The following is a 15,440-nucleotide window of genomic DNA, read 5'->3' on the forward strand; positions in this document are numbered from 1 at the left end:
TTACAGGATTGCTGGTTATTCACGTTTTTAAGGCGTTACAGACATTACAGCTAATTAACTGTCAAGCTGCTTTGGAACAATATGTATTTGGATAAGCACAAATACAAAAAACTACACAAATAAAAATTATTTGACTTGATTTGACTTATGTTACAATATTTGTATTTCTACTTTGGCAACAAAGTCTCAATGTTCTCTTTTTGCACTGTCAAAGAAAAAGTGATAGCCAGTGCTGATATATTTCACCAATCAGAAATTAGCATAAATAATTATATTATGGCAACCATTGTCCTATCAATGCCAAACAGGTTAAAATACAATTATACATTATACATTATAAATTCTAAATTCTGATTCAATGTACTGATTACCACTGTCCCATGTCTGCAAACCATGTTGAGTGGTTCAAACATCATCTGCAGCCTGAAACTGAACTTTTGATAGGAGGTTTGGATTGAATGCAATTGGCTCATAGGAAAGTGACAGGATGCTCCCTTGCTCCTATTTAGTGAATGACTTCTCCAGTGTGCGGTCTGTCTCCACTGAGCTCAGAACAGATTGACATGCACCTTATTTTCATCCTAACTCCATATAATGTTCTCAATGTGAAAATGCACAGTAAATATAGGATTTCTAATGAAAATCTTGTGCTATTGGACACATTAGTGTACATTTTGTTTAGCAGCACGGCGTTTTGCGATAAATCGTTCAAATCTTAAAAATGGCATATCGAATTAATCTAGAGACTGTAGTTTCTAGATTACTCCACTGAAATCAATTTATGTGAAAAGTTTATCACTTTACAGATAGCCCAGAGTCATCTGAACTGAGATCAGTTGGTTAAAATGAAATTATGTGTTGCGTATAGTGAAGCCAAAATACAACAACATCCACACATGCGGGGGGTTATTTACAACATAACGCCTTATAATTACTTGATTAATACTATTCTTATATAACATATTTAGGGTTCATATCCTTTTTGACCAATGAAATTCAATGAGCCTTCCAGTCATTTCCGATTTCTTGAAACCAATTTTTAAGAACCATTTTGATTCAGACTGATTTGCCAATGAATCATTAAGACTGATTCAGACAATTTAGGCCAATTACTAACTAAAAAATTCACAACAAAATGGGACAATATTATGGCTTGCAAGCAAGTTCTAATTTACAAAAATATCTAACCAAGAGCAATATTTAGGTGATTAAATATTTTATAGCAAAGCGTAATTAGAAAAAAATTATATTCACTACATTTTGTTATTTCCATGACTTTTTCAGGCTTGAAAAACCCAATTGTAATATTACTGATATTTCCAGGTTTTCATAACTGTGAGAACCCAGTTTATTATCTAAAGTTCAAACCCTTCTTCAATGATGCGTAGAACAATCGATTTCTTTGTCAACAAGTACTGTTTCTGTGTTGTTGCACATTCATCAAATAAACACAATGTGTGGCGGTCTAATTGACCACCAGTGGTGAGATCTGACAGGTTGAAAGTGACAGGATGACAGAGTACACACTTGACACCACTCTTCCAACCCCTGACATATATTTAATTCATATAATCCCTTTTTATCCACCAGAAGCTAAAAAAAGGTTATTTCTGATATAATTGTTAAACAGCCTTTTTGTACAATTTGGAAGTCTAACTTCTGGGGTACTTACCGTAGTACTTGGCTTTTGAATCGTCATATCTCTTTTGGTAGCTTGGGTCCCTAAAAAAAAAAAAAAAAAAAAAAACATTAACTTAATAATAGCACTCGAATGCAGAAGTACAGGTACATAAGCACGTATATGTAAATTTCAACTTTGTTGTGTTCATTATACAAGTTTAAAATAATGCATACTTCAATTGAGCATATACAAGGTAGACAAACTGTACAGAGGTTTAAGTAATTTTGTGTGCTTAAAATCTAGTGTGACTGCCTCTTTAGTCAATCTACATTGGTTCCTCCCACCATTAACATTTTTAAGATATTTGATTGAATGGCGTAAACACCTCCACCCAACATTACCTCAACATGCTGTACTTTGATTCACAGCGAGCACACTTCTGACAAAGAAAGCCACCCAAATGGGACTTGAATGTAACAACACACCTTTAGCACAACCCTAACTGCAAAGGAATTTATGGATTCCGGTTCCAATTCTTCTTAAAGATTCTTTTTGAGGAAGAAATATTTGGAAAGAAGAAATGCATTTCTCATTGGATTAACTGCCCTCAGCAATCTGTTACCAAATTATGAGACTGATTATTGCAAATGGTCTGTTTACAAAGACCTTTTAATTAAGGTATTGCCTTTAATATCTTTAACTACACATTTTCAAATTACCATATTAACAACCATCCAGTAATTACTCTTTGTCCATTCATCCATTAATGAGCAATTCTTAGTTAATTTGAAAATCAAACATGACGAAATTAATGATTTGTGATTCAGTAAGTATTTATTTGCTTACTGAAGAAAGGCGAACATTATGTGTTGCACAGTGGTGCAGAAATGACACATTTCACCTTTAAACTCAAATGTTTTGCTACTCCTCTTGGTTGAAGATTACATAGCTCAGCTAATCATAAGAAATTCAAAAGAACCGTGAAATCAGTCCTTACCTGGCCAAGTGTAGCTCTGGTATGGAGTACATTTCTTTGTTGCTCAAGTTCTCCGCAAGAGGAGAGTCCAAGTTCGCTGAACTACTGCTGAGACGATCACTGCTCTCATATCCAGACTCAGTGCGTTGCATCTGCCAGTTATCAGTCCTAATTTTGAGATTGTTGACTGTTCCTTTAGCTCTCTCCTGCTCTGGAGGTCCCCGACCCTCCAAGTCCAGTGAGCGTTTGCTGCCCATATCTAGCCTCTGCTCGTCCTCGTAAATTGTCATTAAACTTTTGGGTTTGCGTTTGTCACATCGACCCTGCGGCAACTCATCGCTCTCCTGATTGGAGGTCTGTCTGCGAGAGTTGTGGTAGTTCTGATTGTTATCCGTCTTTATTACACTGTCGACATTAAGTGCCTCCCGCATCGGCCTCCACGCCCGATTGACACGGCTGCGAGAGGCTCCGTTAGTCCGAGAGTCCTGACTGCTGTCCGTATCATAGCCGTTACCAAGATCTAACCTCCGGGAGTGATTGCCATTAGGAGGATGGACTGGGATGCGAGGCTGAGATTGGGAGCGTGGTTCATGATTGACGTGAGGCCAGCGTTCTGCCTTCGTTGGGCCTCTGCCCTGACTACTATAGAGTCGTGACTCCAGATGGTTGAAGCCATTCTCAGGAGGCGACAGCGAGCGGGAATAGGGCTTCTCAGGGGCTGAGTCTGGACCTGGGGAGAAAAAACAGTTACAAGTTACTTTTCAGGTGGTTCTTACTGCAAAATTTACCAGACATACAGTACCACTGGAGCGAAACAAACCACCTTTGGGGATGGTTCAGTAAAATTAAAGAATCATCAGTATGGATGTTTTCAGAATGGTCTATGATTGCTTTCAATACACAGTCTATGTAGTTCTAAGTATAGTGCAAAGGTTTTGGGCACTTGTGAAAAATGTTGCAAAGCTTTTATTTATCAGTTAACTTCACACAATGTACAGTAAATCTAAATCAATATTTGGTGGGCATTTCTATGGATTAAGTCTCAACTGCTACTGTCCCAGACTGACTGGATTATGTTGAGATTTGGGCTCTGTGGGGGCCATTGCATCTATTACAGGACTCCTTGTTCGTCTTCTCTATTCTATTTGAAACTAATGTTTTTGTGAAACATTTATCTAATGTGCCTGAGACTTTTGCATAGTACTGTACATATGCTGTATAATTACAGTTGGAAAAATGCCAACTTTCCTTCTGAATGCACTAAGTATACATACAATGTCAATTTAATACAGTTTTGTTTACCAGGCCACAGTCTGGTCACAATGAAAGCATCTAAAGATCTAAAATCAAAACTGCACTCTTGAACTTACGAAAGGATTGAGTAAAGCCTGTTACTATGGCAACAGGTAATGTTAGTAAATAGACTTTTACTTGAGTATACAAGACTTTGTATTGCGTCTTTAAAGGGACAGTCCACCCAAAACAGAAATTTCTGTCATGTTGTTCAACACACGCATGGAGATGTGAGGCAGAATGTTACCCGCAATAACCATTCACGTTCAATGACATTGTTTTATATGCAATACATGCACAATCGGCTTATTACAGGGTTTTGCAAGGTGCCGCTGAAACAAACGCTGTTTTCCTTACGGCATTTAAGGGATTAAAAGAAAGGTTTCATCGTATTTGGCCATTTAAACACATAAGCAGCGTTCTTATAGGTTTTTAAAGAGTGTGCATGTGCGAATAGGCTGAAGCTTCCCGGGAGAATCGTGGAGCATGACTTAAGAGGGAACACACACCATTGCAGTGCAGGGCAGTATTGTTCATTGTTAGTTCATGTTAACTAACATTGTTAACTAGTGTTAACAAATAAAACCTTATTGTAAGTGTTACTGATTATTTATAGAGATTGCCCTCATGCAAAGCAATTTCTTGCCAATGAAGTATTATAGAGCAGAGAATAACTAGAATTATGTATATAGAAATGTCCATGACTTTTCCAGGCCTGGAATTCCCTGTTTTAAGTCCACGATAGTGGGAACCCTGTGTATTCTGCTTCTGGGAGAACATATACCTAGTACGGTCTCTAAATCTGCTGCATTTCATATTCACAGTTCTCTAGTAAACTATTATATTTTTGCAATGCGGGGTTGCACTAATAGCCTGTATGACCTTTTGTTCTTGTGAAGGTGAAGAGTGACTCTCTGGCTGAACAGTGCTGATATTGGCATTGTTAAATGGGCTGGCATAGAAATTCTGTGACAGTGCAAATCTATAATGCTGTGGTGCCTTTTCACATGGCCAGGTTCACTATATAGTTATGCAGTATGAGCTTTAAACAAACCCCAGCATTGTCTCATTAGATATTAATGCAGCTTTGTCTTGCAGCAATCACAACCACAATCACAATCACAATCACACACACACACACACACACACACACACACACACACACACACACACACACACACACACACACACACACACACACACACACACACACACACACACCAAATGAACTTGGCATAATGAATGCTTGTTCACATGATCACGGTCCAATGGGGTGAGACATTATGATTAAACACTGAAGAGGTGACACTCACTGACACTCATTGCACATCTATAGTGTGTATAGGCCCTTTGATTGAGTGTCATTTACCCTATACAGCATTAGTGTGGTTATGCAAGTGAAGATTTGGTGCTGGTGATCCAGTGTGGCGTACACCGTTTAATCTCCTCAGTGAATCTGACTGGACGTGTTGATATCATTTGTCTAAAGATGACATCTGGAAATGGGCTAGGTGATAATAAAACTGCTTCACTAAGCTGCGAACAGGAAAAGAGAGGTGTAAAAGCATTGCACATTGATATGTGACATGATGTGTGACATGATTTGGAATATAAGATCCATTTTTTATACAATATCCAGAGCTTTTGATGGGTAGACATAGATGCCATCTGTTGTACTTAGCTGACTGTGTTAAGAATGACTTTATGCCTATTTTTAAATGTGTGTGTGCAAGCCCATTTGAAACGTCTTATCTAGTTTTATAAGTCACCACAATGTAAAACAAATGAAAATGTTAGGTTTCCATGCACTGAACTCTTCTTTGTAAGTATCATGACTAATTATTGCAGAAGCTCTACTTCTAGATAAATGTACTGTAACTGCAACTAGATCTAGATTTCTTGAGGGAAATACTAGTCACCAGTCAGTCAGCAAGGCAGCAAAATAATAGTGATCTAATATTAGGTCATTTTTAAATTTAGGCTTTGGTTTTCTAAAAATGAATTGCTCCATTGCTCTTCGCCCTTGTCTTGATACTCAACATGCATCTTATTTTCAGTTGACGGTGCAAGGAAGTCAACACATTGTCAGTGTGCAGAGTAAAAGCAGCTACAGGATAAATAAACAGTATGCAAGGAAGATGAGATGAATCGTAACTTGCAAATATTACAAAAACGCCATCACTGTAACATTCTGAATGCTGACTTTTCCATCAATGTAGGTCAATGGGACATTTTTCTTACATTTATTAGCAAGTATAAAGTTGACAAAAAATAGAAACCACATCTAAGACTGAAATTATGTCTGAATGGTTTAGGCTGAATATATTTATTCATAATTGAATAACTGTCATAATTTATTCATTCTCTTGCCATTCCAAACTCATCTGACCTTCTTTAAGTATCATAAAAGTACTTCATGTGGCTTGTGTGTAGGGCTGCTTGATTATGGAAAAAATCATAAATCACAATTAATTAGGACAATATTGAGATCATGATTATTTAACACGATTACTCATTGACTTTCGAAGCATCATGCATTTATTGAACTTAAAAAAAAAAAAAATAATAATAATTACTTTTGATTACTTTCAACAGCAAAATAAGAATATGAAATTTCTAATAAGTAACACAAGCCTAGGCTATCACAAATATTGCCGGTTATTTTTTCATTATTGATGTGTTAATCAGTCTGCTTGTCCAGTTGGGTAAGTCAAATTCTCTTTCACAAAAATCCACTTGTCCCGGACAAGCGTTAATGTCGAGCCCTGAATACATTTTGTATTCAACATTCTCTGATGATAATTTTTTTTCTTCTGCAGCCTAAATTAAATGCATGCTGTTTTAAAGAAATTTTAGATATTATTTTGGAAAACAAGCCAACTATTTTGTTGCAGTGTAAGGGGCTAAGACTACACTCGCTCACCTTTGTTCACATCAATCCATCTTTAAAATCACCAAAAAAAAAAAAAAACGTTCTCTTCTTAATAGAGCTTGAATTGAGATTTTCTTCATGATAAAATACACGAGCCATCATGTTATAATCTAGCTGCAGCAAACGCTGCTCATCAACTGGCACTAACAATCATCCATGCGATTATCTAAACATCCAATCGTGTGGCAGCAGTGCAGTGTATACAATCAAGCAGATATGTGTCAAGAGCTTCAGTTAATGTTCACATCAACCATCAGAATGGGGAAAAATTGAGATCTCAGTGATTTAGACCGTGGCATGATTGTTGGTGCCAGACAGACTGGTTTGAGTATTTCTGCAACTGCTGATCTCCTGGGATTTTCACGCACAACAGTCTCTAGAATTTACTCAGAATGGTGCCAAAAACAAAAAACTACCAGTGAGCAACAGTTCTCTAGACAGAAATGCCTTTTTGATGAGAGAAGACAACTGGGAATGGCCAGAATGGTTTGAACTGACAAAGTCTACGGTAACTCAGATAACAGCACTGTAAGATTGTGGTGAGAAGATTAGCATCTCAGAATGGGTTGGTGCTGTTTTGGCGGCACAAGGGGGATCTATCAGGCAGGTGGTTTTAATGTTGTGGCTGATCTGTATAAATATACATGGTATATATAAACGCATAACCCAATATGACCCATTCCCTTTGTACTGGAAAAGAGCTGGTCGTTCAGCACAAGCTAGACAGGGGAACAGTTGCAGAGATTACAGGGCTCAGTGTGAGGATGGAGCGCACGTCAGAGGTAATCTGCGTTTTTTAACACTTCTCACTGACCCCAGGTTACATAAGTACCACCAGAGCACTCTCAGAGAGTTTATTCCACTCTAAAGCTCTGATAAAAGCTCTCAGTGTAACTACCATAAATCTGTGCTTCACTTAAGAGGACTGTAAAGACTTTCAAGGGGCATTATCTAATGCAAGAGGGTACAAGAGACTCTAGATATGTAATGCAGCCTGTTGTGCTGTTAAACAGCAAGCTAAGACATAGTCTTAAAAACAAAGAGACAATTTACTTTAACAGTGAATAGTGTTATTTTCTCAACGTTAAAATACAGTAAAAATTGTGGCACTTTCAGACCACCATGTCAATATTTGCCTCAAGCAAAAGCATGGAGTTTGGCAGGACAACTGTACCTGTTAAGTCGTTACTTTTGTTACTTCAAACTCTGTTTTGATGCTCTTGAAGTAGAAAAATCACACTCATTACCTTTAATACTCTCACCTAAAGTGGTCATGATGTGTTTATTTGTGTATGAATATGTCTGAAAGTACAAGAATTCTTTCTTACCCCGATGCCTCGGTGTTTCTGGTCTGCCCTGTGACCTGTCCGACTCCTTCTTCATAAGGTTGATGGGACGGACCTCTTTTGGCAGCTCCCTCAAAATCTCTCTGAATCGACTCTTTGGATCAAAGTTCGTCTTCCCTGTAAGAGAAAAACTTACTCTCAAGTAAATGCAGTTCTTTTGACCAGAACTGTAATTCTACAAATTTAAGCTACTGTCCTATAGTCATGTATAGAGGTCCCTAAAAAGGTATTAAAAACTATACAGCTTAAATTTATTAGCTTAACTATAAATGCTCATATGTCACAGTCTGAATCTTACCGTTTTTCTAAATAGGAATTTTAATGTGGCCATTACAAAAACTGTCAAATATGTTTTATGGCTCTGCTGTAAAATCCATATGTAGCACCCTTCAAATAAAGCTTTACAGTACACTCAAAGTTAAGAATCATTGGGACGGTGGGAGAAAGTGTGGCCTCTGCACTCTTTAAATGCACCCCTGAGGCTGCTGGGAAGGACAGGACAGTGTAAGAGCCTTAACCGCAATCAATGTGTGTGTGTTCCAGCTTTTTGCTGTGCTGGAGGAGAAAAGCAGTGAAGTGTTACAAGAGTGCAAGAGAGCGAAGAGAGATGGAGAGAGAGAGATATTAGTGAGAGGGAAAGAGAGAGGACATTTCTTGCCCTTAAACAAACTGCAGTCTCATAACAGTCTATTAGAGTAAATAATGGTTACTGGACACAGCAAAAATGAAAGGCATATAAAGTTCATACCTCTGCAAAAACATCACCCAATCTATCCTGTATTGCATCTTATATTCAAAAACATACTTTCAAGATATCCTACTGAACTTCATGTTAACACTTAAAGAGGCCCACAAGTATTTGGTCACATTTAAAGGGATAGTTAACCCAAAAATAAAATGTTCTCATCATTTACTCACCCTCATTAAGCATGGTGTCCACTACTGATAAAAGCAGTGATGCAAGTATCCATTGGTTTATTTGCCACTTGGTATGATTTTTTGTTATCTAATATGATGAAATTCATACATTAAAGGAATAGCTCACCCCAAAATAATAATTCTCTCATCTTTTTTTTTTTTTAATCTTTATGCAGACTCGAGCTCGCATGACTATTTTTTCTGCAGAACACAAATGAAGATGTTTTGTTGGAAATATGAGGTGTTTTATCCATACAATGCAAGTCAATGGGGTCCAACACGCAAAGAAGTGTAATTGAGCTTCAAATCATGATCGTGCAAAGGAGAATGCAGATGTCAAGATTAACAGTGGAAAAGGAGTTGCATCTTGGTCTGCCTCTCACCCAAAACCAATCTCATCGCTTCAGAAGACATGGATTAAACCACTCGAGACATAAGGATTACTTTAATGCTGACTTGCATTGTACGGACAAAAACACATCATGCATCCTTAAAAATATCTTGGTGTTACCCAGAATTAATGATGAGAGAACTATACATTTTGGGTGAACTATTCCTTTAAGTGTGTGTGTGTGTTTTTTTTTTTTTACCTGGCGCTCTACCGCCACTGGTCTGGTTACTGCCACGACTAAAGACAGAGGGTGGCTGCGACTTCTGCTTCATTGTGCCATGATTAGAAAAGAAAGCAGTCAGGTTCTCTCGAGTCAAATCCAACTTTTTACCACCAGAGATTGGAGTACCTGTGACAGATAATAAATTGTATGTTGGATCATACTTGGCTACAAATGATTTTTTCATACAAAATTAAATTATAGTAAGCATGGATGACCAATTTAATTAAGTGACCTGAAATGGCCTTGTGTCATTTGGGGCTTGTGAGGTCAACCAGATAACTGAAGCCCCAGTAAAGACAGTAAGTCATGATACTGCAAGCTAGCCCTTTTAAGAGTTCTACAGAACCACAGCTTTCAAGGCTGCAACTCAACTAAAAAGCTATTTTGTTCAATTTTTATACAGTGATTTATGAAAATGTTCACTATAACAATGCACGCTCACTAATGTGATGTACATAAGTAAGACATTTTCCTGGAACAACAACACTGTTGGTCCTAGAACAACAACTTCTGTTAACTGCCGATCACATTTTATTGCCAGGCTTGAACAAAATTTTTATCAACATAACATTTCCCTCTGATTTTAGGGATCAACTATGTTTATTGTGGGTTGGCCTATGATTAAAATAAATGGCACATTATGAAATATAGGTTTGCAAACTCTTTAAAGCCAATCAGCACAAACTGTAGGGTTGTTAAACTTCTATCAAACATTTTACAATTTGAAGAATAAATTGTATTCATAAATTCCCATTTTACAGTGACTCATCATTGTCAGTGGTGCAGCTATTTTTATCCAGGTCTCAACTTATATTTATGATCAATAGCAGTGACACTAGTTGAGGTCAACCAAATATTCCAGTTCCCAGTGAAGCCAATAATAAAACTAAATGATGTTACTACTAATGGCACTGGTTGAGCATTGGCATAGAGTACTCAGACTCTAAAAATAACAAGCAATGATCAATTTGTAACAATCGATACTAACATTAGACAGGCTCACATTGAAATTACATTCTCTACTATTAGATCACATCAGCAAAATTTGGAAGACAAAAACCACTGAATGAAAAGTTCAATAAATACAATATATTTGGGACTCTACATTTTGATCACCATAAGACAGCTACCATCTGAAATGACATATTTTGATTAGGGCTGTCAACTGATTCAATTAATTGTGATTAATACCATATTTTTTTTTGTAAAGCAGAATGACTGATATAATGTTGTATCAGATAAATGCATTAACTATGAAAACAATTTCTGCATTAAATATTTTCAATTAAATGTTATATTAATTTTGACAGCAGGATATTACAATACAAGTCCACTACCATTTAAAAAAATAACCAATGTGTAAAATGTTTTAAAGGAGTCCTATCATGAGTAATCAAAATTTCTTTAAACTTTTGAAATTAAAACATTCAGAAATTTTCAGAAATCAAAACTTTCTCCGCAGTCCAAAAACGACTTATTCTGTCCTTATGCGACTTTGTGACAAAGAGATAAATGCACATGAGTGCCAAATGAATGAACGACAAATTAAATTAATAAAACGATCATTACATGATGCCTTAATAGGAACTGCTCACCCAAAAATGCAAATTCTCTAATCATTTACTCTCATGTGAACACAAAGATTTTTAGAAAAATATCTCAGCTCTGTTGGTCCTTACAATGCAAGTGAATGGTGGCTAGAACTTTGAAGGTCCAAAAAGCACATAAAGGTAGCATAAGAGTAATCTATAAGAATCCAGTGTTTAAATCCATGTCTTCAGAAGTGATATGATAGGTGTGGGTGAGAAAAAAAAAATATTTAAGTATTTTTTTTACTATAAATCTCCACTTTTACATTCTTCATCAATTGTTCTTTGTGATTCACATTCTTTGTGCATGTCGCCACCTACTGGGAAGGGAGGATAATTATAGTAAAAATGAATAAAATATTGATCTGTTTCTCACCCACACCTATCATTTAACTTCTGAAGACATGGATTAAATCACTGGAGTAATATGGAATACTTTTTGTTTTTGACCATTCACTTGCATTGCATGGACCTACAGAGCTGAGATATTCTTCTAAAAAACTTTGACTGTACACATCATGAATGGTATGAGGGCGAGTAAATGAAGAGATCATTTTCATTATTGGGTGAACTATCCCTTTAACAAAAAATCCTTTATTCAAATGCAATAATCTGATAGCTCTTTGCTGACTAGCACAACACAAATTAACTACCTTTAAATGCAGGTGCATGGATGTTTTTACCTGGTGTTTCTCCATTGACAGAGGTCTTATTTTGGGTGGTGGCGCTATTAGGCCTCTGGGCTTCATCTGTGGTTACGGCGCTGCCGTCAGGGTTAGAGTAAAACAAAAGCAAAGGTTGGAAGTGACCTTTGATGCATTTGGTGACCACGTCTTTCCATCTCGTTCCCACCTGTACACAAACATGACATCATAGTTAAAACAGATAGAGCTGTGTAACTATATAGGGTGCATTAGATTGTTATTAGACATGAAAGCACACATGCCTCAGGATGGTTTAGGTAAGAGTATATGTAAAGCATCACTGCACTACAAAAAACCTCTCTAGGCAAACAGATGTAAGCTTCCTTCTTAATTAATGGATGGGGGAAATGAAGGATCGAGAGAGAGAGAGAGAGAGAGAGAGAGAATGTCACTGGGACCTTTTCCAGAAGCAGTTTGTTGATGTTGTGCATCCCACTAAAGAAATGCAATTATACAAACTGCCAAAAGGTAGAAGCAAACAAGAGCAGACAGGAAATTAGAGGAATAAAATCTTAAGACCAGGTATTAAAGGAATAGTTCATACAAAATCTTAGCCCCTAACACTTACTTAGTGTAAGTCATGGTTTAAAATTATTCAGCTATGCATAAATAACTACTATTGGCATTATATTCATGCTGTTTAGTCAGAGGGGAACTGGCCCCCACAGTGAGTCTGGTTTCCCCCAAGGTTATTTTTCTCCATTAACCAACATCTTATGGAGTTTAATGTTCCTTGCCACAGTAGCCTTTAGTTTGCTCACTGGGGGTCTAAATACAAATATTATTTACTTATTTATTTATTTAAAGGCACAATTAACAATCACGTTTTTATGAAACTGTGCAATGAAGACATTACAGATATTATAGCTTTATTTTCTGTTAAAGCATAATTTTCTGTAAGCTGTTTTGAAACCATGTGTGTTGTGAAAAGCACTACAAATAAAAATTTAAAAAGTCAAAAATTCTGTAATCATTTACTCACTCATATGTTGTTCCAAACCCATATTACGTCATCTCTTTCATAGAACACAAAAGGAGATGTTTAAAAAATATCCTGAACGCTTTTTTCCATATAATGTAAGTGGATGGGGACTTCCCAAAATGAAAAAGAAAAAAAAGCACCACTGAAGTCTGTGTTTGCCTCATTGTCAAACATCATTGATGTGAAACCTGAGGTGATGCATCATATTGTGACATATCTGATTCGATTCTACAGTGAAGGGGAAGGATTTCAGAATATATATTCAACACACAAAGTTATCAAATGTTTTAAGACGACTTGGAATAAAGTGAACTCCAAACACCATATTGCTGCCACTGGTCCACGTCATCAGTAAGTGTGACCTGAAGCTCCACCAACTTTGGTTAAATGTTTTCAGTCAGTATTCAACCTGAACACACCAGTGTGCAAGACAATGTCATGAGATTTGTTTTGTTGTTTAATTAGTCAACAAAAGGAATCGAATCTACTCAAAAACTCTCTTTTTAAAAGTTAAAGATGCTGGGAAAAACAGCTAAATGCAGCATAATCGGCTCCTGCCTTATTTTTTCATTTGATCTACCAATAAGAAAAAATAATAGCACACCTCTGCTCAACAAGCAGAACCATTTAAGGTATCCTACATATCTGAAGCAGAAACCGTGTAGGCCGAGATACGCGCCAAAGTTTAATTCTTAGGGCCTAACCCTAACTTTGAGTAATAACACTAGTAATGCTCGTCTCAGCAAGCACTCAAGGCAGAAGTGATTCATAACAATCATGTAGAGTTCTCACCTCTTTGACAGTGGCATCATCAAAGAAAACCCATTTGGAGGATTCGGTGTGAAAGGCAAAGGCACAGTAATGTCTGCTGTAGTAACAGATCATTCCCACCAACAGCAGCTCGCACTTCTTTGCACGCTCGTCTGTGACACGGCAAAAGAGCTGCAAAAATACACAAAAATGTACATTTATTTAGACGAACAAAAAAAAATATTATTGTAATAATTGTCCGATATTAGGCAAAATAAGTTATACAGCTACAGTTGAAGTCAGAAGTTTACATACACTTAAGTTTGAAGTCATTTAAACCATTTTTAACCAATCCAAAGATTTCAGATTAGCAAACTATAGTTTTGGCAAGTCGTTTAGGACATCTACTTTGTGCATGACACAAGTAATTTTTCAAACAACTGTTTACAGACAGATTGTTTCACTTTTAATTGACTATATCACAATTCCAGAGTAAGAAGTTTACATGCTCTAAGTTAGTCAAGTATCTAACTAATGAGTCCTAAATCGACATTTTCTGAAAGGCTGCTCAGGAAGTAGCCACTGCTCCAAAACCACCATAAAAAAGCCAGACTACAGTTTGCAAGTGCACATGGGGACAAATCAAATCAAATCAAATCAAAAATCACTTTACTGGCACACTACCATGTACACAAGTGCAACAGTAGGTGAAATTCTTGTGTGCAGTTCCGAGCAACATAGCAGTCATGACAGTGACGAGACATATACCAATTACAATAAACAACATACTTACACAACACAATTTACATATCAAATGTACACATACTTACACAACATGATAATTATATACAATACACACAATATAGAATACACAATATACAATACAATAAGTAAGGAGTATATGAAATTATATATATATATATATATATATATATATATATATATATATATGAAGTAGTATATTGAGGAGAATATGTTGACAGTCCAGTGTGAGATTATAGCTGAATAAAGTGCAGTGCTAATTATTGATCCTGATAGATCAAGTGTTCAACAGTCTGATTGCTTGGGGGAAGAAGCTGTCATGTAGTCGGCTGGTGCAGGTCCTGATGCTGCGATACCACCTGCCTGATGGTAGCAGTGAGAACAGACCATGACTCGGGTGGCTGGAGTCTCTGATGATCCTCCGAGCTTTTTTCACACACCGCCTGGTATATATGTCCTGGAGGGTGGGAAGCTCACCTCCGATGATGTTCCTGGCAGTTCGCACCACCCTTTGCAGGGCTTTGCAGTTGTGCGCGGTGCTATTGCCGTACCAGGCGGTGATGCAGCCAGTCAGGATGCTCTCTACAGTGCTGGTGTAGAACCGTGTGAGGATGTGGTGGTTCATTCCAAACTTCCTCAGCCGTCTCAGGAAGAAGAGGCGCTGGTGAGCTTTCTTCACAACGGCCTCAGTGTGGACCGGACCATGTGAGTTCCTCAGTAATGTGGACACCGAGGAACTTGAAGCTGCTGACTCTCTCCACCGGTGCTCCATTGATGGTGATGGGGCTGTGTTCTCCGTCTTTCTTCCTGAAGTCCACAACAAGCTCCTTGGTTTTACTGACGTTGAGGGAGAGGTTGTGCTCTTGACACCAGCGTGTCAGAGTGTGCACCTCCTCTCTGTAGGCTCTTTCATCATTGTCAGTGATCAGACCTACCACCGTCGTATCGTCAGC

General features: G+C 37.3%; 1 protein-coding gene across 4 annotated transcripts in view; it reads right to left on the reverse strand.

The window, feature by feature from the left end:
* LOC127653224 (inactive ubiquitin carboxyl-terminal hydrolase 53-like) overlaps nucleotides 1-15,440 on the reverse strand; it is a 64,291-nt gene that overhangs the window by 14,231 nt on the left and 34,620 nt on the right. For all 4 annotated transcript variants that reach the window (XM_052139858.1, XM_052139849.1, XM_052139833.1 and 1 more), the window contains 6 exons: nucleotides 13,768-13,917; nucleotides 11,973-12,141; nucleotides 9,677-9,826; nucleotides 8,151-8,285; nucleotides 2,619-3,327; nucleotides 1,673-1,722 (listed from right to left, as the gene is read on the reverse strand). In XM_052139858.1, coding sequence (XP_051995818.1) covers nucleotides 1,673-1,722; nucleotides 2,619-3,327; nucleotides 8,151-8,285; nucleotides 9,677-9,826; nucleotides 11,973-12,141; nucleotides 13,768-13,917 — 1,363 coding nt within the window. The remainder of the gene's footprint in view (nucleotides 1-1,672; nucleotides 1,723-2,618; nucleotides 3,328-8,150; nucleotides 8,286-9,676; nucleotides 9,827-11,972; nucleotides 12,142-13,767; nucleotides 13,918-15,440) is intronic.

Source organism: Xyrauchen texanus, chromosome 2 (assembly GCF_025860055.1).
Source record: "Xyrauchen texanus isolate HMW12.3.18 chromosome 2, RBS_HiC_50CHRs, whole genome shotgun sequence".
NCBI classification, from domain to species: Eukaryota; Metazoa; Chordata; class Actinopteri; order Cypriniformes; family Catostomidae; genus Xyrauchen; species Xyrauchen texanus.